At 39.6% G+C, this 26,861-nt stretch overlaps 4 protein-coding genes across 6 annotated transcripts; 1 reads left to right on the top strand and 3 right to left on the bottom strand.

The window, feature by feature from the left end:
* Positions 1-1,805: 1,805 nt before the first annotated feature.
* Positions 1,806-6,413, top strand: LOC142522593 (uncharacterized). 3 transcript variants are annotated; one of them, XM_075626079.1, is made up of 15 exons: positions 1,806-1,986; positions 2,990-3,078; positions 3,169-3,277; positions 3,378-3,563; positions 3,760-3,864; positions 3,998-4,081; positions 4,157-4,275; positions 4,372-4,473; positions 4,563-4,676; positions 4,800-4,856; positions 4,990-5,056; positions 5,272-5,325; positions 5,429-5,503; positions 5,683-5,718; positions 6,160-6,413. In XM_075626079.1, exons 2-15 carry the CDS (start codon positions 3,029-3,031, stop codon positions 6,310-6,312), a joined length of 1,311 nt encoding a protein of 436 aa, XP_075482194.1. In that variant the 5' UTR covers positions 1,806-1,986; positions 2,990-3,028; the 3' UTR covers positions 6,313-6,413. The 3 variants fall into 3 exon arrangements, with proteins under 3 accessions (XP_075482194.1, XP_075482193.1, XP_075482195.1); XM_075626078.1 differs by lacking the exon at positions 1,806-1,986 and adding an exon at positions 2,013-2,128; XM_075626080.1 differs by lacking the exon at positions 1,806-1,986 and adding an exon at positions 2,143-2,707.
* A 625-nt stretch (positions 6,414-7,038) lies between these two features.
* Positions 7,039-9,683, bottom strand: LOC142522803 (uncharacterized). The gene is made up of 2 exons (XM_075626342.1): positions 9,235-9,683; positions 7,039-8,603 (listed from the first exon to the last, which is right to left on the bottom strand). Exons 1-2 carry the CDS (start codon positions 9,340-9,342, stop codon positions 7,509-7,511), a joined length of 1,203 nt encoding a protein of 400 aa, XP_075482457.1. The 5' UTR covers positions 9,343-9,683; the 3' UTR covers positions 7,039-7,508.
* Positions 9,684-20,180: 10,497 nt separating this feature from the next.
* On the bottom strand, positions 20,181-20,555 carry LOC142521994 (uncharacterized). Its single transcript, XM_075625171.1, has one exon. It carries the CDS (start codon positions 20,553-20,555, stop codon positions 20,181-20,183), a length of 375 nt encoding a protein of 124 aa, XP_075481286.1.
* An 828-nt stretch (positions 20,556-21,383) lies between these two features.
* LOC142521993 (uncharacterized) lies at positions 21,384-25,317 on the bottom strand. Its single transcript, XM_075625169.1, has 5 exons — positions 25,050-25,317; positions 24,810-24,944; positions 24,209-24,704; positions 23,194-23,848; positions 21,384-23,063 (listed from the first exon to the last, which is right to left on the bottom strand). The coding sequence occupies exons 1-5, from the start codon at positions 25,315-25,317 to the stop codon at positions 21,384-21,386; spliced, it is 3,234 nt and encodes a 1,077-aa protein (XP_075481284.1).
* Positions 25,318-26,861: the final 1,544 nt, after the last annotated feature.

The following is a 26,861-nucleotide window of genomic DNA, read 5'->3' as shown; positions in this document are numbered from 1 at the left end:
TTCGGGTGTATATCAGCCTATACACGAGTCAGAATTTCGACATCTTTTGCAGATATATGCAAGAGATTGGAAATTTTTATTGTGTATTAGCGGTTTAATTTTTGTCGTGTGCGTTTGTAATTTAATTTCAAAGATAAGGAGTAATTATGGTTACAGAACTTATTATTAATAAGATTAAGTAACTTGTGAGACGGTCTAACATATATATTTTCATGAGACGAGTTGGTATGATCCATATTTGCAATGAAAAATAGTACTTTTGACATAAAAAAATAATTTTCAAGAGTCGAAAACTTGTCTCACAAAATTGATCCGTGATACCATCTCATACAAATTTTTGTGTTAGTACAATCCACCAAACATTAAATTTACAAGCATATCTACGTTAAAAACTTGTGCATTATGCCATTTGGTGTGTGAATATGAAATTCATGCATCGGTTTACAAATATTCATTTTTAAAATATATTTTATTAAACAGAAATTAATTAAGTATTTTTGAAAAGAAGAATAAGTTTTGCGTTTGATAAATGTAAAAAATAAGAAGATATTTTTTTATTATTTAAAGAGAAATTAGAGAAAAAGCTCAAAACATAATATTTATTTTTGGCTTTCGAGGAATTATCTTTTCGGAAAAGAAATGAATTTTTTTTGTCAAATACATTTTTTTAATTTCGAATTTTCTTTCAAAATTCATTCAAATTAAACTTAATCAGTGATATATTATTATTATGAAATTCTAAATTTTAATTATATATGTTTACTTCTTGTGATTTTGGGTTAATATTCATTTGTCACATTTAGGTCTTAATATCATATATTTCAATTTTTGGAAATTGAAAATTTAAATCTTTCTTTATCTGAAATACTTATATCATTAGGGATGTAAACGAACCAAACCGTTTGTGAGCTATTCGAAGCTTGATTCAATAAAAGCTCGTTTAATGAGGCTCGTTAAGATAAACAAACCAAACTCAAGCTTTACAGTATTCGGCTCGTTAGCTCGTGAACATGTTCGTTGGTAAGTTCATTAGTAATCTTATAGATGAAAAATAATAGTTTTGATATTTGATTTATTGATTTTGCATATTATTTATGAAATATATAGAAAAATCTATTAAATTTATTTATTATAATAAATTTATAAATTTTAATAAGAATAATATATTTTTCTTTACATATATAATTTACTTTTTAATTAATTTAATGAAAATTTAAATGTATAATTCAGTATTTATTAAGGTTGTTTAGGCTCGATAAATGCTTGAATAAGCTCGTGAGCCATGCATATATTCGTTAAATAAAGCTCGAGCTTGACTCGATTATAAACGAACCAAGCTCAAACATTCAAGAGTTCGGCTCGGCTCGACTCGATTACATCCTTATGTATCATTATATATATATATATATATATATATTACCCAGAGAGACTTCATTAATATCATCTAAGCAACAACATAAAAATATTAAAATAAAATAAAATTTGATAATATAGAAAATCCGAAATACAAATAGAAAAATATATGATAACAAAAGTATAATTTTCCAAAATAATAATGACGACGACGATAAAACCGTTTTTCAAGCGCGGCACAATACTACTCAGAATTTTTTGTTTGGATTGTGATATCATTTGGTTGAATCAAATAGTCCTTCCACCATTTAGTTGTCCATTACGAAAATCTTATAAGATTCCAGCAATGAAAATCCGATGATATATGGTAACAATTTGGAGAGGAATTAATTATATATATCTTATTATTAGCAAAAAGAACAATAATAATTTCAAGAAAAAGAACTCCGAGAAAAGTGAAACTCAAACATCTCTACTTCATCTGTTACTTTTCCCCCTCCTTCTCAATCTCTTTAAGAGTCACAATATATTTGCTCGAACATAACGATTTTTATTCGCTACAAAAACAATTATTCATACGCTTCCGCTTTAATTTTCATCGGTTCTTCATGCATTTATTGAAGGCCTGAAGAAGTAAGAAGCTGTCACCCCCCGCATTTCTTTACTCTGTAGAATTCAACTAAGAACATGAGTTTTTGTTGTTATTTTTTCGTGATTCTTGGATTTTTACCAGCTATCGTTACATATGATTTTGGGTTTTTTCACTAAAGTCCTGGTATGTGCTTTTAATGCGATTTTTAATGTGTTCGTGGGTTATAAGACTGATCAGACTTGATTTCTTTATGCAAATCATGGGAAAAATTGACGTCAGAAACCTTTTTCTTTGGATTTTTAGGTTTCCTTAACAAAAAGATTGTTCTAGTTTGAAAGTTTTGTGAACTAAATTTTAGTTGTTCGTTAGTTTGTGTTTGGCTTGAAATTCTGGAATGTGGGGTGGCCGGTGAAAAAAAGAACTTTTTTCATCCTGCGCTTTGTATTCATGGGCACCTTATCGAGTGGTGAAAAAAGATGCACTCTTTGTATAGTAGCAGTGGGGGAGCCAAAAGTTTCTTGTAGGGCAAAAGAAGCTGATTCCTAAAAACTATAGTGGGCGAAGTCTTGTTTTCGTGTAATGTATAAGAATATATAATTTGATTGGAAAATTTAGGAGATTGGAGGAGGATTCTCCTGTCAGCTCCTCCCACTTCCACTGAACAGATATGTTTCATTGCGGAGCGGATCATGGATTTGGTCGAGAGGGGACGGAGTCTGTTGGGTCTGTCTCTGTTTCCCAGTTAGTGATTATAGATGAACAGTTGAGTAGTTTTCTCTTTTAGGCAAGTATTAGGCAATCTTTCGTTTAGGCTATTTGTTTCTTCGGATAATAATGAAAGGGTTGTGATTTTGTTATGGTCTTGAAGTAGAACCTTGATGTTATGTTCTGATGGTAGTGCTAGTAGGAGAGAGTCTCGCTAATAGTATTTGACAGATTGTAGTGCATTCTAAACCCCCCACCCCCTTCCTCATGTTTTTTGATTGTTTCTGTTATTTATCGGCTGTCAAAGGTTCGGTTAACGCGATTTTTTTTATGCTTCAGCTCTTTCTTTCATGTTTTACATTTCAAAGTGGCAAAAACATGAAAACAGAAGCAGAACGGGCATTTAAAAAGGCGAATGTGGTGCGCAGGTTCGTATGTTTTGGTTATAAACATGATTTTGGCGTGTAGAATTTAACATGAGAAAACAGTTACTTATCTTTTGGTTTCTAATTTTTCAGCACTTTGGTCAAAAAGGCAAATGAAAGTATGAGGATTGTTATTACTATCAGTGTTGGAATAATTTTAGGTTTCTTCATAGGAGTATCATTTCCATCACTTCCAACAAAGGTACAGAAACATTTTGTGTGGCCTCCATTGGAATGTGGTGCCATTTGAGAGATGCCTTCCATTTCTAATCGCTAACTGATTCTTGTGTTTTCTTGGACAGTTAAATGTATCGCCCACTTTTGGGTGTTCTATTCTCGGAAATGAAAGTATAGTCGACAATAAGAAACCTATGAATGTTAGTGTGTTAGTCAACAATAAGCAAACTATGAATGTTAGTCATTCTTTACCTGTGAATAGCAATAACAGCTCTAACGGAAACCGGACTTCTGATGGCTTACCAAAGGAGGTACATTTCTTGCTAACAGGATGGAAAAAATATGAAACTGTAGATGTTCGACTAAATAATTATTCTGTTTTAATTTGCATCAGTTCATAAATATAGTTAGGATTTTTTTAACAGGAAAAGATGTTACAGTTGTGATTTAGGTCGGATATTTGAGAATTTTCTTGTAGAATATTATCTTTCAATGTTTCTGGTTTAGATCTGGGTGCCATCAAATCCAAAGGGTGCAGAAAGGTTGCCTCCGGGCATTGTTGCGTCTGAATCAGATTTTTATACTCGAAGATTGTGGGGAAAACCAAGTGAGGTGAGCATTTTTTTAATACGATTTTTTCGTCCATCATAAGACAAATTCTTGTAAATTAAACTATTTTTTGGTGTTTTGGACGATAAATCTTTAACGTGAATTCTGGGGTTATTATCGATTTGAAACTGCTCAGGACTTGACCAGCATACCTAAATATCTAGTGACATTTACTGTTGGCTACGATCAAAGGGATAACATCAATGCAGCAGTGAAAAAGGTAAGTAAAAATGAAGGCTTCCCTCGCTCCTCAAACCTCCCTTTCTTATGTGCTGAGATATTGTTGTTATTACAGTTTTCAAATAATTTTACAATCGTTTTGTTTCACTATGATGGTCGAACAAACGAATGGGATAATGAGTTCGAGTGGTCCAAACGAGCCATTCACGTTAGTGTTAAAAAACAGACAAAATGGTAAAGACTTTAAATTTACCTCAGAACACAGTCTGATCCTCTTTCATTCGAGTTATACTCCTCTGAGATCCTAAACATAGGATATTTTTTTTTAAGGTGGTATGCCAAACGGTTTCTGCATCCAGACATCGTTGCCCCATATGACTACATATTCATATGGGATGAAGATCTTGGAGTCAAGAATTTTGATGCTGAGGAGTAAGTTTAGTAAAACTGAATACAAATTCGATTGTTCTTTGACAAATTTACATAATGTTAAATTTCATTACTGCTTCTGACAAATTTAGGTACATTAAAATTGTAAAGAAGCACGGCTTAGAAATTTCACAGCCTGGTTTGGATCCTTCGAGGGGAATAACGTGGCAGATGACGAAAAGGAGACCCGGTGTTGAGGCACACTTGTAAAGAAACAAGTCTTTTTGATAAACCAAAAATAGAATCTCACTTTTCTACAGTAATCCTTCTTGATCGATGAAGCAATTTACATGTTTTCTTTACTATGTTTTCGCCTTTGATGCATGTAGAGAAACAGAAGAGAGACCTGGCTGGTGTTCTGATCCTCATTTGCCTCCATGTGCAGCGTATGAACTTCTAATTTTCTTTACATTTCATCCATTTTCTTGTTTTCTTTTTACTCTTCTTGTATATCTGTATTTAATCAGGTTCAAGAATCAATTTTTGTTTTGTTTTAAATCACACATTGCTCTAACACAGGTTTGTCGAGATCATGGCGCCTGTATTCTCTCGAGATGCCTGGCGTTGCGTGTGGCATATGATCCAGGTATCATGCTATGCCGAATGAGATTTATAGTCAGGGGTGAATTCATTGGAAGATTGTATAATTCTTTTTCAAAAATACCATATTTATTCCATCACAACCCGATTTCTCTGACTTTCGGGATCTGCCCCGGTTTAAAGGGGGCATCGACCGGATTTCTGAGCCGGCCCCTTGTTTTTTCTTGAATGCCCTTCATAATGTATATGCAAATTTTGTAGAATGATTTGGTCCATGGTTGGGGTCTGGACCTGGCTCTCCAAAAATGTGTTGAGGTTAGTTGTGAAGTTTTCATCTCAATCTTAGGAACTTATTTATTTTGGTTGGTCAAATATATCAAAATATACTCGAAAATAATATCCAATCGCTCGATTGTAGCCTGCTAATGAAAAAATTGGGGTAGTTGATGCTCAATGGATCGTTCATCAAGGTGTTCCTAGTCTTGGAAACCAGGTAAGAGAAACGTCGACTTTTCTGCTATATTTATCGTATATATGGTACTAAATTAAATAAATTTTCACCATATATAAAATTTTCATTATTCAATAAACCCGTAAAATCATTATTTTTGGGATCGAATTATCGTACTTGTATCATATAGTAGTGAGTCTCCTTTTGTGTTCATATAACAGGGCCAATCAGAGAATGGAAAGACTCCATGGCAAGGGGTATGTGAAGCTATCACCACACATCTTAACCAATCTTAATTTTTTTCATAATTTTTGCTTTCTTTCTATATGTTTAGTATGAATGTACGTGATTATTAACGTTCGAACGAGTTTGGTAGATGCTACTCATTGAGTAGTGCTCTCGTCCATCAACAGATGATATGTGCGTTGAGTGATGAATCATGACCACTAATTCATACATCATGGTTGAATGAGTGATTATGATTTATTCATTCTGCACTTGTGCCATGTGTTGAGTGGACAATGACTATATCCATGAAGGTAGCATGATCAAAACCGTTTGAACGTGAAACATATATAATATAACATTGTCTATCTCAATTTATACATACTTTTTTATATTTTTTAAATGAATAAATTGAGTTTCATTTCTTTATTTTGTTTGCTTTTTTTTTTTTTTTATGTTTTATTTTGATTTAGGTGAGGGAGAGGTGTAGAAATGAGTGGGCAATGTTCAGATCAAGGATGGAGAATGCAGAAAAAGCTTATTACAACTCCATCAAAATGGACTCTTCCAACTTCACAACTCAAACATATAGTAAAGAGCATATTCGTGGTATGGATAATGTATGAGATATATTGAGATTATTGTATACAATTCACAACCCTTTTTTTTTTTTGGCTCACAAAATATATTTATTTTGTTATTTAATCTGTCATATGAATATTTATCTTATACATATTAATATAATTTTACGTTTCGATATAATTTATATAGAATTAAATGATTCTTGATTTACGAAAAATTATAGTTTGTAACAACATATTTAATAACTCTTATGATCAGAAAGCAATCGTCTCAAATATTTTAAATTATACATAATACCTTACTTTGATAATATGATTGCTCTCTCATCGACGGTAAATAAATAAAAAAATATTTCATCACTTGTGACCAAAGTTTAGCCAAACCGAAACTTATGCCTTGAATTCAAATATTTCCTTAAAAACACACATATATCACTGTACCGATCAAATGTACGGAAGACAATTTTCTTCATAGAAAAATCTTGAATCGAGGCAGATTTAATAGAGTTATTAGAAATGGGTTTGGGTTCAGAGATTTTTTCAAATCTAGCAAGGGTATTTATCGGGATGTTATTCTCATCTTCGAACCTGCTCGGATGATGATGTTAATAATAATAATAATAATATCTACTTAATTTACTATTTGGCAATTTTACAACCTAATCATTAAAGATGGCATTCGATTCTTTTTTCGTCGACTTTTTAACATTATATCATATATTCTTGCAAATATTTTAAAAAATTTCCACACACACACACTGGCAGGAGAAAAACAGATAACTCACTTGTATTAGAATTATGATGAGAACACAAAACTTGTAAATAAATTAGTACCCTATGAAAAATTTCTTAAATGATGAAATATCAATAATAAAGAACCTCTTTGGGGGCATAGGACGATGGCTTGTGTCACTACGAAGAAGTGATGGGCACCTGAATCGTAGCCGGTTCTTGTCGCAGCAGTGGGAACCCGGGATGATCCATCCATCCACTACCATGAAAATAAACTCTAAGTAGACTTTATGTACAAAATTTTCCCTCGAAATCCAAGAATTATGTCCCCTAAAACATTGACAAGCGTAATGTGGACTAAGCCGGACATGTGGATATGTTATAAAAATGCGAAGCAACACGCCTCAGTGTCATCATTCTGCGTGAGGAGGAAGGAAACTTTTCATTCGGGGAGCAATACTTAAATTCCACAGTTTACAAAGCTAGCACAGATTCGGACCATTTAAGCTTCAATCGTTTCCTCTCATGCAGTTCCCAGGCAAGAGATATTTATAAGCATCGGCCTTCTCCAGAAGATACGCGGGAAGATGAACAGCTGAGTAGGAACGTGGAATAGGTCCCATTTTCCCGATTATTTCCCTGAAAGTGTGCTCTTCTGGTAGCATATCGAATAAATCAGCTCCCTTACATATTACTCTCTGAAGTCTCTTTGGATTCAGAAAATGAGAGAATCTCACCCGATCCACGTGGCTATAAGCTTTCATCTTGAATTTAAACTCACTAATGTGTCTAAAGCAGAAGCTACAATGCCACCCAGCATCGGCCAAGATTTCATCAGACTGCCGATAGTGTGCATATCTTGTCTGTCCCGATTGATACACGTGAACTGAGGCTCTCCAGCTACTGTCATCGAGCAGAAACTCGAACGAATAGAGATAGTTCTTTAACCGAAGATGGAGGATATGGGGTATTTCATCGCACCACCTTAACAGATTAATAGTGTGTCGACTTGGAATCTCATCAACATCAGACATTATCAACAGGTCGTCATCCTGAATACCGGCTTGTTTAAGAAGATAATCCAATGCAAGCCTCTGATACGCTTCCTCGACAAATGGATTTTCTCCTTTCTTGAATTTCCCCGGAACTTGCCCATAAGTAAGCCGTGGCTCGACAAATTGAAATTGATCTCGGACAGATGAAAACACATGAGGTTTAGGGAGACCTGTGAATGTCGAATTTGACTCGAGAAGTACAAATTCTGTCACATAAGGGTACAACTCCTTCCATCGTATCTTGAGGATGTCTACCTCATTGCTAAACAACACAGCATCAAAAACACGCCTAGGAGATTCTCTTATCCCCCATCCATGAAGCTTACATAGATTCTCCATCAACACATTCTCATGATAGTAATGTGGTCTTTCGTGGAAAGGTTTAGGCGGCGATTCCCACAAAGGCCGCAAGAAGTAAGTGATTTTCTGGCCGTGGACATATACAACAAAGACACAAGTCGGGACTAAGACGAAGAGGAAAAGATATGCTTTTATATCCATTCCACGTAATATACACTTTATTCTTGAACTCAAGGTCCTTCCTGAGCCCTGCAGGTTCCAAATACCAACGAAATTACAACAAGAATGAACCACACACACAAAACATGAGATACACACGAGCAATTTCATTGATTACCGGTGTAAAGTTTTTCAACAACTAACAGGAAAATACAAATATCCAAGTATATGTGAAACAAAAGAATAATTTATTCAAGCCTATGAACCATAAACAAACATTGAAGAGCACTGGGAAAACGAGCCCACAGAGGAAAAGAAGCACACAAAAATTATTGAAAAACATAGGATTTAAGTGGAGAACTTGATAAATCCCCATTAATTTAAACATTAGTACACTATTTTCAGCACTTTATCTGACAAAAAAAAAATCAAACTTTATTCCTACCAGCAGGCCCCATAAATCCAGATTAGTGTTGTAATTATCAATTTTCAAGAAACTTCATCCCACTATTTTAATTAAAAAAACAATCTTCACCACAAAGACAAATAAACGCAAAGTCAACACCCAGTGCGGATTCACCTCAAGCATCTCCAATTCACACCGACGTGAAAAAAACTCCCAAAATGAAAATCAAGACTAAAAAAAACCCAGACAAACCCACATTTTCATCTACATAATTAAATCACCAGGAAAAGCAAAACCAAAAAAAAAAAAAACTACCTCCTCGCAGGCATCTACACATATATCATCAGTCTTCTTGGAACAATAATGAGATCCCCCTTCTGCCACCATGCATATTTTCTCCCAAAACCTCGCTAAACTCCACATGTCTCTCTCCAAATTTCAGATCAAACAGGAAAAACGAAACAGAAATAACCAAATGGAGATCTCCCCCGATAGAAAATCCAGGAATCTGAAACGGACCGGAATGCGGAAATGCGAACGGCCGCCCTCTTCCAGACACCCAAACAATTTATGAACCGGAAGAAAATAAAAATAATAATAATAATAATAAAAAGCACGAATCTTGTAAATGCCCTGAAGAAAAGAAATCTTGAAATTTCCGAAAATGTAAATAAATTTATATAGGAAATGGATGAATATGCGACAAAAGTAACCAGAAAGTTGTGTTTGTGTTGGAGTCTCCGAGGTGAGTGGGTGGCACTTAGAATCAGATTTATAAGGAAGCCGTTTCCCTTGTCTTCCGCCCCCAGGTCAGCCACTCAAATTACTAAATTGCCCACCAAATATTATATTTTATGAATTTAGACATGGGCTTTCTTGTCACTCTACATGGGGCTACTGGGGCTTGCTCCCTATAGGCGCTATAACGCGTCCACTGACTGCCTCAAGAAAGAACATGCGTTTGTACAGTTTTTGAGTAACGTTAGAATGTTTCCCAACCTTTTATTATAGACAAAAAAAATTGGTGTGAGACGATATCATGAGTCATATTTTGTAAGACGGATTTTTATTTGGATCATCTATGAAAAAATATTACTTTTTATGCTAAGAGTATTACTTTTTATTGTGAATATCGGTAGGAATTGATTCGTCTCACAGATAAAAATTCGTTGGACCGTCTCATAAAAGACCTACTCTTGATTATAATGGTAGATCAACTCGTCAAGCCTAATACCAAATATAGAAAATCGTTTTTTGTACTTGATTTTGTGTTCAATGAAATAAAGTGAAGCATATACGGTCATGAGTTCGATTTTCTATTCCAACAAATTCTCGAACGAGCTTGTTGCATAGGCCTTGTCCCATGCGATTTAACTTGCTAGCTTTGTTTTGTATACTATTGCAATACTGCATATGTTTACAAAATACACGTGGAAGAGTAACAACTGACGAATTCTCAAATTATTATATATATATATATATATATTGTGTGTAATTTTCCCGATACAATATTTAATGGAATATTCATGACGTGGTAAATGTGACGTGTAGATGATTAGCCGTTTTAGTCATTAATTACTAATAATTTATGGTATAGAGCTCAACAATGTGACCTTGTCTTTGTGTGGTACAAGAATAATAAATTTGAGTTCCATGTGGTACAAGAATTGTCAAATATGAGCCCGGATTTGCATATAGCTGTAAATTTTGCATTTAATTTATTTTGAAAAATATTTGAACAATCTTGAAATTTATATTCAATCTCATTTGTGATGGTAATTAAGAGATAAGATCTTGGTCTACAAGGTCGACTTCATCCAGGAAGAAGGCCTTTGGAAGGACCATATTAAAATCTTGTACAACATGCCCAAAGCTGTATGATTTGACAACAAGAACCTTTTTGCTTAGTTGCATGTTTTTTACAACTTTGGTTTTTCCCATCAATTTTGTCATTCTTGTTTAGGGAAAAAAGTTAAAAACCTGCGAGGATTTGAAAAAAAAAAAAAAAAAAAATTTCGAACCGGTCGTTTAGGTCCGTCATCATTCTTGGATATTTTGTCTCGAACACGGAGCGTCGGAAGCTGACGGTTGGTTGCGTTGTCTCTCTTAGAGTTTTGCCCTGATCCAACTCTTGTTTGTCCGTTCATAATTTGGAATGACAACATTATCCCTAACTCATTAAATAAACGCGTTTGCACACAGTGGTTAATTGTCTTTTTACTGTATTTTTATTTATTTTCTATTAAATGACTAAAAAATGCCCCTACAATAGGAAGACGAGAGGTTTCGCAATTTGCCAAATGGGTGTGGGAGGTTTTGAAATTTAATTTATTTGTAATCAAAATGGTGAGGGTCGGCACATGGTCTAAGCTATGAACATTGACGTTTTGCAAAATTAAACTTCCTAGTTATATCAAATTTATGCAACTAAAAAATTCTTAATTATTATTGACCGTATTCATTGCTCCCCATTAATTTTACTCAATCCACGTTCATTATTTAAAGAAAAATAGAGGAATTTTAGATTAAATTTTTAAATTAACAGTCTTTTTAGTCTGAAGTTGTCAAAACGGGCTACAGAGTTAGTCGACCCACAACCCATTTCCGTCCTGCTATTTTGACATGTCGAAAAATTGCCAACTTGAGGCAGACTTGAAAATCATCAACCCAACTCCTTTTCTTGGTTTGATTTTGAAATATAAAATGCAAAATTAATTTTTTTTGCATTCATATATTAAATAATCGGAAGCAAAATCTTGTGTGAAGCTGTCTCACGGATCGTATTTTGTGAGACGGATTTCTTATTTGGGTTATCAATGAAAAAGTAATACTATTTTATGCTAAGATTATTACTTTTTATTGTAAATATCGGTATGGTTGACCCATCTCACAGATAAAGATTCTTGAGACCGTCTCACAAGAGACCTACTCATAATCAGACTACGACTATTGCTCCATCCTATGCTATAATTTGATAGTATGATGCATACACGACTCATTGGAAAGTAACGCATCCTCTAGTTCTACCAAAATCAGTGAAAATATTTGTATGCAAATTAATTGATTAAAAAAAACCTATAAAAAACGAAATGGAAATATTATTTTTTCGTTCGTCATGATTAAAATATGTTCAGACATACACACACACATATAATTTTGATTTGTTATCCATCAACCAAACAGACTTTTATATCTACCGTTTATGTGATACTCATATATTAGACGTGATGAAATATATCAAAATTATACATCCACAAGATGAGTGTCACGTTAAAAATGAGTATAGAACTAGATATGGTAAGTAAACAACATATCAAAATTGATATACATATATTTTTAAATTTTAAAAGAATTACTTTTCCTAATTAGAGTAAGAGAGTCCAATATTGAGCCGTTTAAATGTCATAATAAGTTTGGTAACTTGTGAAGTTTTTAATGCAATTCGGAGAAACGGAACATCCACTTGTTAGAAATTAATGCAGTCGGGACGAAATTCTTTGTTATATTTGATATTTTAAATTGTGCCATATTTTTTTCAAAAAGGTTCTGTTTATACAAATTATTAAAAATTAAATGCATTAAACATCATGGATGAATAAAATATAATTAATCATTGATAAAACATTTGATTCATCTATTTTACAAAACAAATTTTCAATCTGATCCAATTCATGAAAAAATATTAAACTTTGTATTAAAAATATTACTTCCACTTTAAGTTGGTAAAATAGATTTATGCGACCGTCTCACAAGATACTTGTTAGGTAAAAGTACAAGGTGAAGTCGAGATTCTGAGAGGAACTACAATGTAGTAGTAAATATTATATATTTTGGTATGAAAATTATTATATATTTTTTTAAAAAATAGTTATAAATTCTGCTAACCCACTTAGATATTAGGGTTTACTAAGAATTTAGACACATCACCTCCTCCTAACGTTCACTGGTTGGTGGTCATTTAAAGCTTCAATTTTGAAAATGAAGCATATATCTCATATAATAATAAACTAATTAAAAAGGACATTATTAACTAAGCTTTTTGACTATGTTTTTCGAAATCATACGACGTTTATCCTAATATTTTCTCAATTTTCTTTAAAAATTTCAAATTTCAATTAGCGGTCGGAATATAAGTTTACCCAAAAATTGATAATATTTGTGTTTGCCCAAATTACTCCACGATATGACATTTGCTCGTTTTGAAATCATTATTTTTTTTTAGTTTTTACATAGATTCCGACATTTGAAGAAACGATGTCAAGCGAATGGAATCCGATATGTGAAATGGTTTTGATTTCGATACATAACGCAAACTCATATGTTTCTTTCATTAAGATATTTTTGAACAAAGTCCGGTTGAAATAGATCATCTTTTTGGTCAATTTAAAATATTTCTGAAACTGTACAAGCTTATTTCAAAGCATAAGATTTTCTGAACGTGGATCTCGATTCCGATTATTTACTTATTAAAATTTGTGCCCATTTCCCTTGTTAATTACTTTGACAATATTCTAGTGAGAGTATCCATCCATTAAATTTCAGCCACCTTTTCTAATCGTCAGTGGCCGTTGGAAACTGTGCTGACAAGGGCTTGTGAAGAACATGTCCGATCATATATTAATTCCTCTATTTTTTTATTTTGCAATTATCAAATTTTTAATTAATAAATTACATGTTTTTACCATTTTTCTTATACAACGAGATGGAGAAGTTACTATCTACATTGATGCGATCCGACTGAAATGAGTGAGCAGGGTCGGGTGCTCCACCGGATCTGCTATCAAAATGATGAAGGAAATAAGAGCAATGCAGATATCTGAACCAGAAACTTCTTTCCCGGGCGGAGAGGATTTCCTGCACTCAAGAAGGTAACCACGTGAATGGGCGCCGGAGGGGTGTCCGGCGTGACCATTCTGATGCTTAAGTCAGCAGGGTACTCAAGCAATAAAACCAATGTAGCCAAGGGATGGCTGTGTGATTGGTGTGGAGAGTAAATGAGAGTATTAAATATGTGAGTTAATATCTGAATAGAGAGTAAATGCAAGTAAAGAACCTGATATTTATAGTAGAGGATGCAATGATGACCTCGTTTTTTGTGTTTGAGCATTAATGATAGTAGCGTGGCTGACTATACCCTATTATTCTGACATGTCAAATCTTACACTAGTCACGTCCAGCCCACTTGATTTTATCAACAATTAATGTCATTGTCAGAGATAGGTCGACTGTGCATGCTCTACCAAGTTGGCGCCATTAAATGCTTCACTCATATCGAGGTGGCCGAGCAGAATGCCTCTCGGGTAATTACGGAAGAGCTCGGGTATTTCACGTCTCGGGGAAATCATGTCCCGGGTGGTCCAATGGCTCAAGGCATTAATCCATTTTGTCATGCTACCGGCCTGAGAGAATCCCATCCTGGCCCGGGCACCAACCATGGATATGCTCCATGGCCCGGGAAGTCCCAGGGCCTATCCATGACCCGGGACATCCCGGGGCATCATCACTCCCTCCTTAATTAGTCGGGCTGACTACTCGCTGTCCCGATTGGTCTCGTGTGCCCGGTCAAGAGAATCGCCTCCTTACTTGGTATTTTTCGGGCTAGTTGTAGTGTATTGACACGTGGATATTGCTGACGTGAGCCCTAAACTTGAACATTATCCAAAACATTTTGTATTCCCGAGGATGATCATTATGATACTCCGATATCTGTGCACGTCTTTTCAGCTACTTGGTACAACTTCCAATACTCATCCTGATCGTTCATGCATTCAAAGATCAACAATCGTGATCAACCCCTTCCTCCTATATATAGCAACCCACCTATTTTTTAACTGTATCGGCAAATTATCATCCGAGAAATCTAATGACAAGTTCAAGTAGCTCGAAGACTCCTGAGATGGCGGAGGAATTCATGAAAACAGCTCTGGAAAGACGAAAGATGGAGCTGGAGGATGAAGTCTTCCACAAAGTACTTCGATTCTGGGAGGAGCTGCAAGGACTGCAGTTTCTCTACGAGTGCAGAGAAGCTACCACTCCCCAACTGGTGGCGAAGCTGGAGAAATATCGGGAACGCCTGCACGTTGCCGAGACAGTGGATCTCTTTGGAGATGACTACGTCTACTAGCTGATGCTTCACAAAGAGAGGAAGATTCTGACGAACATCACCGACTCCGCTAACTTCCTCAAGACGTCCACTAGAGAAGTAAAAAAGTGGATGACCATGTGGATGTTCTTTGTAGAGGAAGAGTATTTCGATGTAATCCGCAGGAATGCTCTTAAATAAATAAAATGCTTATCTAGTTTCTCTGTTCTTTACTTTGCTCAGTCGAAGATAAATTATGGATAATCGACAAATCAAAATGCCGGGACCTCACATATCCCGGTCTTAGAATAAGGTGCCGGGGCCTCATATTCCCGGGCTTAAAATAGAATGCTGGGCTCTCTCACAACCCGGGCTGAGAATATGGTGCCGGGATCTTATATCTCCCAGGCTCAGAATAAGATGCCGGGGATTTATATCTCCCGGGCACAAAATAAGATGCCGGGGTTTTATATCTCCCGGGCTCAGAATGGGAGGCCGGGGCTTCGTATCACCTGGGCTTAGATTTTTCGTCGGTTAGGGTTCTCGGGTAGTCCACGTGGTGTCATTATGGCGCATGCTTTTAGCATTTATATTACCGAAAGTCGGTTCATATTCCGAGAACTCGATAAGTCTGACACATTGATATTCGTGTGCGTCCTTTCATCTGTTCGGCTCAACTCCCAAAATTAATCCTGAACGTTCACGTGTTCATAGATCAACGGCTGTGATTAGCTCCCCCCCTGAGTAAATGAGAAGCGTTCTGATTGGTTCAAGACCTTCCGCCTTCCTCAATATTAAATGCCACTTGCCTATAAATAAGATGTAGAGACGAAAGGTGATCATCAATTCAATATGTCGAGTTCAAGTGATTTCAGTGCTTGCAGTAGCACGCATGTTCTAGTAACAAACGAAATGCGTCCTCATCTGGAGGATCTGAAGAGGACTATTGAAGAGTACATCTGGGTGAAATTCATGTCTACCTGGTACAAGATTCAAGATCTCAACAATGCGCAACAAAATGGTTTGGCTCTTAATCGTGCCCAAAGAGCAAGGGCGAGAAAATATAAGCGAGAGTTTGAAGTAGATCGAGTTGCAGATCTTGCTACTGATCAAGTTCTGCTGCATGCGATGCTGTGGAAGGAATGGCATCAGCTGGACAAGATCTTGACTGCCGAGTTCTTTACCAATCTTCGGATTCATGAATTGACCGATTGGATAACTAGGGGGCAAGACTATGTATCTTCTATAATGGATGTCATGACATGGCATCGAATATTTTCCTAATAAAATTTCAATTATCATACTTTGTTTTTTTTTTTTAATCTTTTGCAAATGAATCAATGCAAATTGGATAATATATAATCGGTAAGTAAAATTGACATGCCATGACTTAATGCTTCCCGAGCTTAAAATAAAGTGGCGGAGCCTCGTATCTCCCGGGCTTATAGATAAGATGTCGGGCTCTCACGCCACCCGGGATTGTAGATAAAATACCTGGCTCTCACACCACCCGAGATTGTAGATAAAATACCAGGCTCTCACACCACTCGGGCTTGTAGATAAGATGTCGGGCTCTCTCACCACCCGGGCTTATAGATAAGATGCCGGGCTCTCACGCCACCCGAGATTGTAGATAAAATACCGGGCTCTCACACCACCTGGGATTGTAGATAAAATACCGGGCTCTCACACCACTCGGGCTTATAGTATTTTGTCGTTTGGTTTCCCCGGGCAGTTAACGCGATGTCATAATGACGCGTTCCCTACTAAAAAGTTGTCAGAATCTGTACGTATTCTGAGCAGATAAATGATCATGACGCCTCGATTTATGCGCCTGTCTTTTCAAATATCCCGCCTAATTATGCCGCTCAATTTCCGAGGCTCATTTGGTTCGTCCGATTTGTTTCAGATCAACGGTGAGGATCACTCTCCTCCTCCTATATATAGTAGATGACCGATTTTTGAAAAATTACTTGCAAATTCACTTTGTGGCCAAACTCTTGCGAATATCTCTCGAATTCTCCGACGCGCAAATCCTTGTTCCGGCGACCTCTCCGCCACCACATTTGCTTCTTTTTCGAGTAAGTTTTTCTTCCCCCTTGCCATCTTTATCCCTTTTGTTACATCATGTCGAACTCCTTTTCATCTACCTCCGGTAAAAACGCCAGGGGTGGGTCGGAGGATAACTCCCCGACCCCCTCCGAACACTCTGTTCAAATTCCCATAGGTATCCCTATTTCCCGTGCCCGACCCCTCCAAAAACCCAAAATTCTTCTTCCCGACCCTCTGGCACCCGGGACAAGGGGAAAGACAAGGTAGCAGGGCCCTTGTGGTTCTCTACTGTAACTTCTACCCTTCGCCCGGGTAGTTTAGAGGAGATAAGATCCCTAGGTTCTATCCATTTTTCCTACAAAATTAAGATCCCCGGGTCAAACGATCACCCGGATACCCCTCCTCCCGGCTTTCACACCTTTTTTGTTGAGCAACACAAGAATGGTCTTCGCTTCTCGGTCCATCACTTCTTTGAAGGGGTGGCCCGATTCTATGATCTGCCCTTTAACCATCTCCATCCTAATGCTTTTAGGATTATGGCCGCCACTTTTGTTTTATTCCGTATGAAATCCCTTTTGATCAACTCTACTATTTTTCATTATTTTTATTCTTGTCGGTTTAATGACGGGGTCTTTTCTTTCATGGCCCGGATGCATTACCGATTTTTGACTGACATTCCTTCTTCTTTGAAGGGGTGGAAGACAAAATTCTTCTTTTTACAATTTCCAACTCTTCCATCCTGTGCCCTGGGCTTCTTGTCTTCCATGCCCACTCAACCCGAGCTTCCCCGGGACTATAAACTTCTTCCCCCTTCACCCACGCCTGGGATGTTCTGGAGAATCAATCTTTTCTCTCCTCAGTGCTGATCGGGGGAGAGAATCTGATTCATTACGGGATTGGGTCCCGGCCTGAAGACCCTGTAGATCAGATAATAGATGAATTTGGTCAAGCTGGTCCTCAGGCTGGTAAATAGCTTCTCAACTTCTACTCTTAATTTAAACTTGTCATTTTTCTAATCTTCGAGTTTCCAATGCAGAAGAAGAAATGATTAAGGCCAGTCTTCAGGAAGCTGCTGCCAAAAGGAAGGCTGAGCAGAAGAAAGCTCGAGCTGAGAAGAGGGCCCGAGAAGCTCAGGAGGAGGAGAAATGCCGAGCTCGGGAGGCGGCTGAAGCCCGGGAACTTGAGGGGCAGCAGGCCCGAGCGGAGGCTGAAGCCCGGGAAGAGGCGGTTTCTGCCAGGGAGGAGACTACTCCCTCGGCCCATGAGGATCCGGCTCCTCTGAATCACCGCAAGAGGAAGGCTATGACTGAGCCGGTTCTCGAGACGGTGGTTGTGGAGGATGAGCCCGAAGAGGTTGTCCGATCTCCTCCTCTTACCGGTTCGTCTGCTGGCCCATCAGGGGAAGGCCCTGGGTCCTCCCCAATATTTTTGGGGAAGACATCAGCTCGGATCTTGTCAAGATGATCAGGGGTCTTCTGCGCCCTGACGAGGCGGCGCACCTCCAGGGAGTTCATCCCAATATGCTGCTTTGCGAAGGAGTAGCTCGGACCTTCTCTGTAAGTTCGTAAAATTATTCAGTTCTCCCTTTTATATCGTCTTCTCTGACCGTTTTTATGTTTTCAGGGCTTGCAGATGCTCATGCATTCCTACGAGCGAGTGGCTCAAGCTGCAAAGGGAGCAAATGCTCAGGCCACCTCTGCTCGGGAGCTGCATGCCAATCTCCAAAAGGAGGTGGGCCGTTTGAAGGAGCTTCATGAGCACGTTCTGGCCCGGGAGAGGGCTGTTTGGCAGCAACAGATGGACTTGACCCGGGCAGAACTAGCTGAGGCCCGAGCAGAGGCGACAACAGCTAGGGCAGAGGCGGAGTCCTCCTGAGTCCGAGCTGAAGATTTCCAGGCTGCTGTAAGCCTTCTGAGGACTACCCAGGAGGAACAGATGACAAATTTTTTGAAGTCCCCTGAGTTCAAGAAGATGGTGGCTGACAAAGCTTTCCCCTACTTCGAACAGGGATTCAACAAGTGCCTGGAGCAGTTTGAAGCGGCGGGTTTGGTCTCAGCTGACCGGGAGGACTTCCCGGACTTAGAGAAGGCTGCTGCATCCCTCCCGAATGATGAAGAAGAGAATAAGAGGCAAGATAAGCTCCTCGGTAGATTAGAATTTCTGTAGTTTTTGTTGTTTTTTTTTTATTCCCGGGCTTCCGGGCACCTTGTAAATATCTTCCCTTTCAATGGAATATTTCGTTATCATATTTGATAGTTGCTTCAAAGTATTTCCAGGGTTGTAAAATTGACTTGAATTCGGTAATAGTCATTAACCAGTGCACTTTCACAAAGCATAAACCCGGGGGTTTGATATGAAATTAGTCTTGATAAATGACCAGGGTACAAGTCACTGGGATGGTTCATTGGGTTTGATAGATAACCAGGGTACAGGTCCCCGAGCCAAGGTACGGGTCCTTGGTCTTTGTAGAGAACCAGGGTGCGGATCGCCGAGCCAAGGTACGGGTCCTTGGGCTTAGATACCAGGGTGCGGGTCCCTGGGCCAGGGTACGGGTCCCTGGACTTATTAGATGACCGGGGTGCGGGTCCCCGGGCCAAGGTACGAGTCCTTGGACTTTGTAGTTAACCAGGGTGCGGGTCCCTAGACTTAATAGATGACCGAGATGCGGGTCCCCGGACCAAGGTACGGGTCCTTGGACTTTGTAGGTAACTAGGGTGCGGGTCCCTGGGCCAGGGTACAGGTCCCTGGACTTTAGTAGATGACCGAGGTACGGGTCCCCGGGCCAAGGTACGGGTCCTTGGACTTTGTAAGTAACCAGGGTACGGGTCCCTGGGCCAGGGTACGGGTCCCTAGACTTAGTAGATGACCGGGGTGCGGGTCCCTGGGCCAAGGTACGGGTCCTTGGACTTTGTAGGTAACTAGGGTGCGGGTCCCTGGGCCAGGGTACGGGTCCCTGGACTTTAGTAGATGACCGGGGTGCGGGTCTCCGGGCCAAGGTACGGGTCCTTGGACTTAGTAGACATTTCCTGGGAACAATTCATTTATTTGATGAAGAAACAAAAGATACGTGCTTCTAAACATAATATTTCTTTAAATGAAATGCATTCCATGGCCTCTTAAGAACATGTCATTGAGAATTTTCGAGATAATAAGCTGCACCCGATCTGACTCTTCGAGCTATTTTGAAGGGTCCTTCCCACTTTGCTTCCAGTTTCCCTACATCACCCACTGGTTTGACCTTCTTCATGACCAAGTCCCCTACTTGAAAATCTTGTGATCGAACATGCTTGTTGTAAGATTTCATCACCCGGCTGCGATAAGCTTCCATTCGAATGGCTGCCCGGTCTCTTCTTTCTTCAACTAAATCGAGTTCAATGGCCCGTGACTGATCATTGTTGCTTGATATGATTCTATCCGGGTAGAAGGTTGCCCAATCTCCACAGGTAAGACTGCTTCTGAACCATAAACTAGGCTGTATGGAGTCTCCCGAGTAGACGATCATGGTGTAGTCCGATATGCCCATAATACACTCGGTAGTTCTTCAACCCAATCTTTACCCTTTCCATGGAGCCGAGCTTTTAATGCTTGCACAATGATCCTATTAGTCACCTCAGTCTGGCCATTAGATTGAGGGTATGCTACTGAGGTGAAGGACTGAAGAATCTTCATTTCTTGACACCAGGAGGTGATTTTCTTTCCATGGAATTGCCTTCCATTATCTGAAATTAATTTTTTCGGGATGCCGTATCTGCAAACGATGTTTTTCCAAAGAAATTTCATGACTTCATCCTCAGTAATCTTGGCTAATGGCTCGGCCTCTACCCACTTGGAGAAATAATCCACAGCAACAAGAAAGAATTTTTTCTGTGCTCGGGCTATGGGGAAAGGACCTATGATATCCAAACCCCATTGGTCAAAAGGGCATGATGCGGAGATTGGTTGCATACTAGTAGCTGGGCGACGATGAAAATTAGAATGATGTTGACAACCCTGACATTTTTGAACAAGTCGGGCAGAATCTTGATTCATCCGAGACCACCAGAACCCGGCCAATATAGTTTTCCGAGACAGAGCTGTTCCACCGAGGTGTTCACCACAGCATCCCTCGTGTATTTCCCGGAGGACATACTCTATCTCGTCTCCTGATAAGCATTTGAGTAATGGGCCCTGATAGGATCGCCTGTACAAGACATTATTCAAGAAGACGAAACTGGGCGCTTGTTTTTTGATTTTTGCAGCCTGGGCTCGATCTTCTGTGAGCTTTTCATGTACTATGTATTCAATGATAGGAGTCATCCATGAGCTTTTCTGGACCGGGGGTACTTCTTCATCAATAGAGAACCTCCCGGGTATTTATATCTGTCATGGAAGCAGCCAATTTGGCTAAGGTATCGGCCTCTGCATTTTCCTCCCGGGGAATTTGTTCGATACTCCAGTCTGTCAGAGACGATGCCCGGGCAGTGATGAGCCCTAAATATTTGAGCATATTTTCGTTCTTAGCTTCATACGTCCCTTTTATCTGCTGTGTAACCAACTGGGAGTCAGAATAAATAATGACTCGGGAAGCACCAACTTCCTGGGCAGCCTGTAACCCTGCCAAAACAGCTTCGTACTCTGCTTCGTTATTTGTGACCCTAGAATCAATCCTCAAAGCCAACTTGATTTTCTCTTCTGATGGGGCGATTAGGACCACCCCCACTCCACACCCTGATAAGTTTGACACGCCATCAACAAACACCCTCCATACCTCTTCTTCGACAGGTTGGATCATTTCTGTTAAGAAATCCGTTAATGCCTGGGCTTTTATAGCAGCTCGGGGTTTGTATTCAATGTCATATTCCCCGAGCTCCACAGTCCATTTGACCATTCTCCCGGAGACTTCGGCGTGAGTCATGATCCTTCCAAGGGGAGAATTGGTGAGGACCACAATGGGATGTGAGAGAAAATATGGCCCCAACTTTCGAGCGGTCATTACCAGGGCTAATGCTACCTTCTCCAATTCACTGTATTTTAATTCTGCCCCTCGAAGGGCATGACTGATATAATATATTGGTTTCTGATCGGCTATTTCTTCCTTGATAAGCACAGAACTAACAGCAAATTCAGTGGCTGAGAGATAGACCCATAATTTTTCCCCGGGCTCGGGCTTGGCCAAAATAGGCAAATCGGCCAGGTGCTTCTTCAAGTCATGAAAAGCTTGTTCACATTTGTCGTCCCAACTAAATTTCTGCGCTTTCCTTAGGACTTGGAAGAATGGATAACTCCGATGGGCAGATCGGGAAATGAAGCGCGACAGGGCAGCAATCCTCCCGGTTAATTTCTGCACATCTCGGACAGATTGAGGAGAAGTCATGTCCATTATTGCTCTGATTTTCTCAGGGTTAACTTCGATTCTCCTGTCAGTTACCAAGAAACCCAAAAATTTACCGCTCCTGACACCGAACACACACTTGCCCGGGTTGAGCTTTATTCCATATTGTTTTAAAGCGGTGAAAGTTTCAGCTAAATCATCAATGAAGTGGGAGACTTCCCGGGTTTTGATTAGAATGTCGTTCACATACACCTCAATATTCCGACCTATTTGCTTTTGGAAGACAAGATTCATCAAGCGTTGGTACGTAGCCCCCGCATTCTTCAATCCAAAAGGCATAACGACATAGCAAAAGGTGCCCCCGGAGGTAATAAAACTGGCTTTATCCTGATCTTCCAGAGCTAAGGGAATTTGGTGATACCCCTGATATGCATCCAGAAAGCTTAATAACTCGCATCCAGAAGAGGAATCTACCATCTGGTCAATCCGGGGGAGTGTATAACAATCTTTTGGGTATGCTTTATTCAAGTCCCTGAAATCAACACACATTCTCCATTTCCCAGTGGATTTTGGGACGAGGACCACATTTGATAGCCATGTAGGGAATTGGACTTCCATGATATGTCCAGCTCTTAGCAACTCTCCCACTTGCTCTTCAATTACTTTATCTTTTTCAGGGCCAAAATGCCTCTTCTTTTGCTTCACAGGCCGGGATCCCGGGAGGATATTCAATTTATGCTCGGCCACTCGAGGTGAGATCCCTGGTCAATTCCTGCTGAGACCAGGCGAAAACATTAATGTTAGTTTTTAAACATTGCAAGAGATTTACCCGGGTGGACGTGCTGATCTCTCGGGCCACCCGGACGTGTTTCCCTGGCTCAATTTCCACCACTTCCTGCTCATCTTCAGCGACAAAATGCACCTCTCTCTCCTTGGCCCCTTCTTCTAGACATTCCTTCTCCTTCCCTTCCCTCCTTGCCTTTTTCTGGTCTACCCGAACGGTCTCCCCGTAACACCTCCGAGAAGAGGGTTGATCCCCCTTGACTTCCCCGACCTGTCCTCGAACTGGAAATTTAATTTTCTGGTGATAAGTGGAGGCCACAGCTCTCATCTCATTCATAGCTGGTCTTCCCAATATGATATTATATGAGGACGGGGCATCCACAACGGTAAAAACAGTCATCACAGTCTTCCTCAAGTCTCCAGCGAACAGGGTCAGGGGCAGGGTGATTTCCCCATCGGGGTACACAGCATGACCAGCAAAGCCAAACAAGGCAGTCTCAATCGCCTCTAATTGATACTCATGTAAATCCATCTGGACCAATGCTTCCTTAAAGATGACATTGACAGAGCTGCCATTGTCAACGAATACCCTCAACACATCATAATTAGCCACTCGAGCCTGGATGACAAGAGCATCATTGTGGGGTAGACTAACTCCCCTGAGGTCTTCTGGGCCAAAGCTAATAACCGGCTCGTCCCTCCTATTTCCATCAACCTCCAAGCATTACCTCCTACTCCTCGCTTTCCGGGCCCGGTTGGAATCACCATCTGTGGACCTTCCCGAAATCATTTTTATTACCCCTCGGCTCGGGGAAGGGTCCTTCCTTTCAACTTGTCTATTCCTTTCCTCCCGGGAACTCCCTTCTGCTCTTTCGCTTCCACTCGGGATATCTGATGATTTATGAGGAGTGTCTTGTCCGGGACGTCGAGACAACCAAGGTGGCTGTCTAGACTTATCCCGGGGAGGATGAGAGATTGGCATGGGACGCTGGCTAGACCCCTTCCTCAGAGTTCGGCACTCATGCGTACTGTGAGAACACTCTTTATGAAGGGTACAGAACCATTTCTTCTCGGGTCTTGATGCTCTTCCCATCGGACTGGGAAGCGGGGATATATCTGAACTACACTCTTGGATTTCTCGATCCCGGGTGATCCTCAAAGGGACATGAGAAAAATGTCTCGGACCGCTTTTCTTATGAGCTCTCTCCTCGAGCTTCACAACCCGGTCTCCTCTCGATCTCTTCAAAGCCTCTCTCTTCTGGTTCTGCGCCTCTTCCATATTGATGTACTTCTCTGCTCGGGATAAGAGATCTTCGAAGTTCCCAGGCAGTTTCTTAGTTAAGGATCGGAAAAAATCACCTTCCCACAGTCCTTGCATGAACGCAGTAGTCTTCGTCTCCGGTGCACAGGCCGGCACATCCAGGGCAACTCGGTTGAATCTTTTGATATATGCCCTTAGAGTTTCATCTTGTCCTTGCTTCACTTCGAACAAGCTGAAAGCAGTTTTCTTATACTTCTTGCTGCTGCTAAATTGATGCAAGAATACTTTTTGGAAGTCTTCAAAGCAATGAATGCTTTGTGGCGTCAATCCTTCAAACCATCTTTATGCAGAGTCGACCAAGGTGGTTAGGAACACTTTGCACTTAATTTGGTCCCCATAACAATGCAACATGACCATGTTTTCGAAACGAGCAAGGTGCTCTTCGGGATCAGAACTCCCGTCATAGTCCTTGATTTTGGCTGACTTGAAATGCCCGGGTAATGGTTCCCGGACAATGATATCTGAGAACGGGCAACCTTTTACAATATGAACATTGTCCTTAGAACCAACCTATCCCTCCAATACCTTTACTTTCTTCCTCAACTCCTCTAATTCTTCCGCAATAGTGAAAAATTTAGAACCTGCACTCGACTCCCTCTCCTCCTCCCTTCTCTCTTCCTCCTGCAGCTGCTCACGTTGCTGCTCGGGATGACTGGAATGATGAGTGGTGGCCTTCTTTGCCATGGCAATCTTAACAGCATCAGTTATAATCTTGTTTAACTCCTCGGGAGTTAAATGAATGGTGGGCTGAGGACCATTAGGGGGATGGCCACCTGCACCAGAAAGACGAGTATTGTTCTCCTCCTGGACTCGAGAAGTGTCTTGGTTTGCTCTTCTAGTAGGAGCCATATCAACGCCTTAGAACTCAGATTTCCCACAGAAGGCGCCAATGATGCGATCCGGGTGAAATGACCGAGCAGGGTCGGGTGCTCCACCGGATCTGCTATCAAAATGATGAAGGAAATAAGAGCAATGTAGATATCTGAACCAGAAACTTCTTTTCCGGCGGAGAGGATTTCCTGCACTCAAGAAGGTAACCACGTGAATGGGCGCCGGAGGGGTGTCCGGCGTGAGCACTCCGATGCTTAAGTCAGCAGGGTACTCAAGCAATAAAACCAATATAGCCAAGGGATGGCTGTGTGATTGGTGTGGAGAGTAAATGAGAGTATTAAATATGCGAGTTAATATCTGAATAGAGAGTAAATGCAAGTAAAGAACCTGGTATTTATAGTAGAGGATGCAATGATGACCTCGTTTTTTGTGTTTGAGCATTAATGATAGTAGCGTGGCTGACTATACCCTATTATTCTGACATGTCAAATCTTACACTAGTCACGTCCAGTCCACTTGATTTTATCAACAATTAATGTCATTGTCAGAGATAGGTCGGCTGTGCATGCTTTACCAAGTTGGCGCCATTAAATGCTTCACTCATATCGAGGTGGCCGAGCAGAATGCCTCTCGGGTAATTACAGAAGAGTTCGGGTATTTCACGTCTCGGGGAAATCATGTCCCGGGTGGTCCAATGGCTTAAGACATTAATCCATTTTGTCATGCTACCGGCCTGAGAGCATCTCATCCTGGCCCCGGGCACCAACTATGGATATGCTCCATGGCCCGGGAAGTCCCAGGGCCTTTCCATGACCCGGGACATCCCGGGGCATCATCATACATGTTCAATCATTTTCAATGTACTGAAAATGGGATTAAATATGGATTTGTTAATTCCATAATAACTGATGAACAATAACAAAATAACGACCAATTTGAACTTTGTATCTTCTCGTTATTTGTTCAAATCTTTCTAACTCGTTCCCGAATCATTAGCGGATCACAATCCATGTAGAAAACACCATTTTTCCTAGAAATGAATATGCTACACTGGACGTGCTACGTACACCCGATGACGACAATCCATCCTTCATTTGACCTCACAAAGTATGAGGCTCATAGACTAATCCAATGTCTACTATTAAGGCATAATAATATATATATTTTAATCCAAACTATCCCGTAAGTATATCCCGTGACACATGCATATATACATCCATTAAATAATATATATATATATATATATATATATATATATATATATATATATATCATACCTTAGCTTAAAGTGGGGGAAAAATGTATCGTAAATTATTCGATAATGAAAGAAAATTGTTTGACTTGCACAACTACATCATATTCGATTGTAAATGAAAAGATATTATAATTTTAAATATAACCGTACACTTCAACACCCTTAATTTTCTTCGCATACTTGACGATAAAGTACTACGAAAAGGCACGATATTTTTTTATTTACATATACAAATAATTATATTATAACTCCTATGTTACTCGATAATGTCTTCAAAATATAATAAATAAATAAGAAGAATCAATCG

The sequence above is a fragment of the Primulina tabacum genome, chromosome 13, assembly GCF_025594145.1.
Source record: "Primulina tabacum isolate GXHZ01 chromosome 13, ASM2559414v2, whole genome shotgun sequence".
Lineage (NCBI taxonomy): Eukaryota > Viridiplantae > Streptophyta > Magnoliopsida > Lamiales > Gesneriaceae > Primulina > Primulina tabacum.
The sequence above is the reverse complement of the archived record's forward strand: the minus strand, read 5'-3'. Positions and strand labels throughout refer to the sequence as shown.

Coding starts and splice junctions, on each gene's coding strand:
- LOC142522593 (XM_075626078.1), top strand. CDS start 2,099: ATGATTTTGGGTTTTTTCACTAAAGTCCTG. Junction 3,564..3,759: donor CTGATGGCTTACCAAAGGAG/GTACATTTCTTG, acceptor TTTCTGGTTTAG/ATCTGGGTGCCATCAAATCC. Junction 4,857..4,989: donor CATTTGCCTCCATGTGCAGC/GTATGAACTTCT, acceptor GCTCTAACACAG/GTTTGTCGAGATCATGGCGC.
- LOC142522803 (XM_075626342.1), bottom strand. CDS start 9,342: ATGTGGAGTTTAGCGAGGTTTTGGGAGAAAATATGCATGGTGGCAGAA. Junction 8,604..9,234: donor GTGTAGATGCCTGCGAGGAG/GTAGTTTTTTTT, acceptor TGGAACCTGCAG/GGCTCAGGAAGGACCTTGAG.
- LOC142521994 (XM_075625171.1), bottom strand. CDS start 20,555: ATGATCGTCTACTCGGGAGACTCCATACAGCCTAGTTTATGGTTCAGA.
- LOC142521993 (XM_075625169.1), bottom strand. CDS start 25,317: ATGGCTCCTACTAGAAGAGCAAACCAAGACACTTCTCGAGTCCAGGAG. Junction 23,849..24,208: donor TCAAGACCCGAGAAGAAATG/GTTCTGTACCCT, acceptor TGATGGAAATAG/GAGGGACGAGCCGGTTATTA. Junction 23,064..23,193: donor AGATCAGCACGTCCACCCGG/GTAAATCTCTTG, acceptor CGGCCTGTGAAG/CAAAAGAAGAGGCATTTTGG.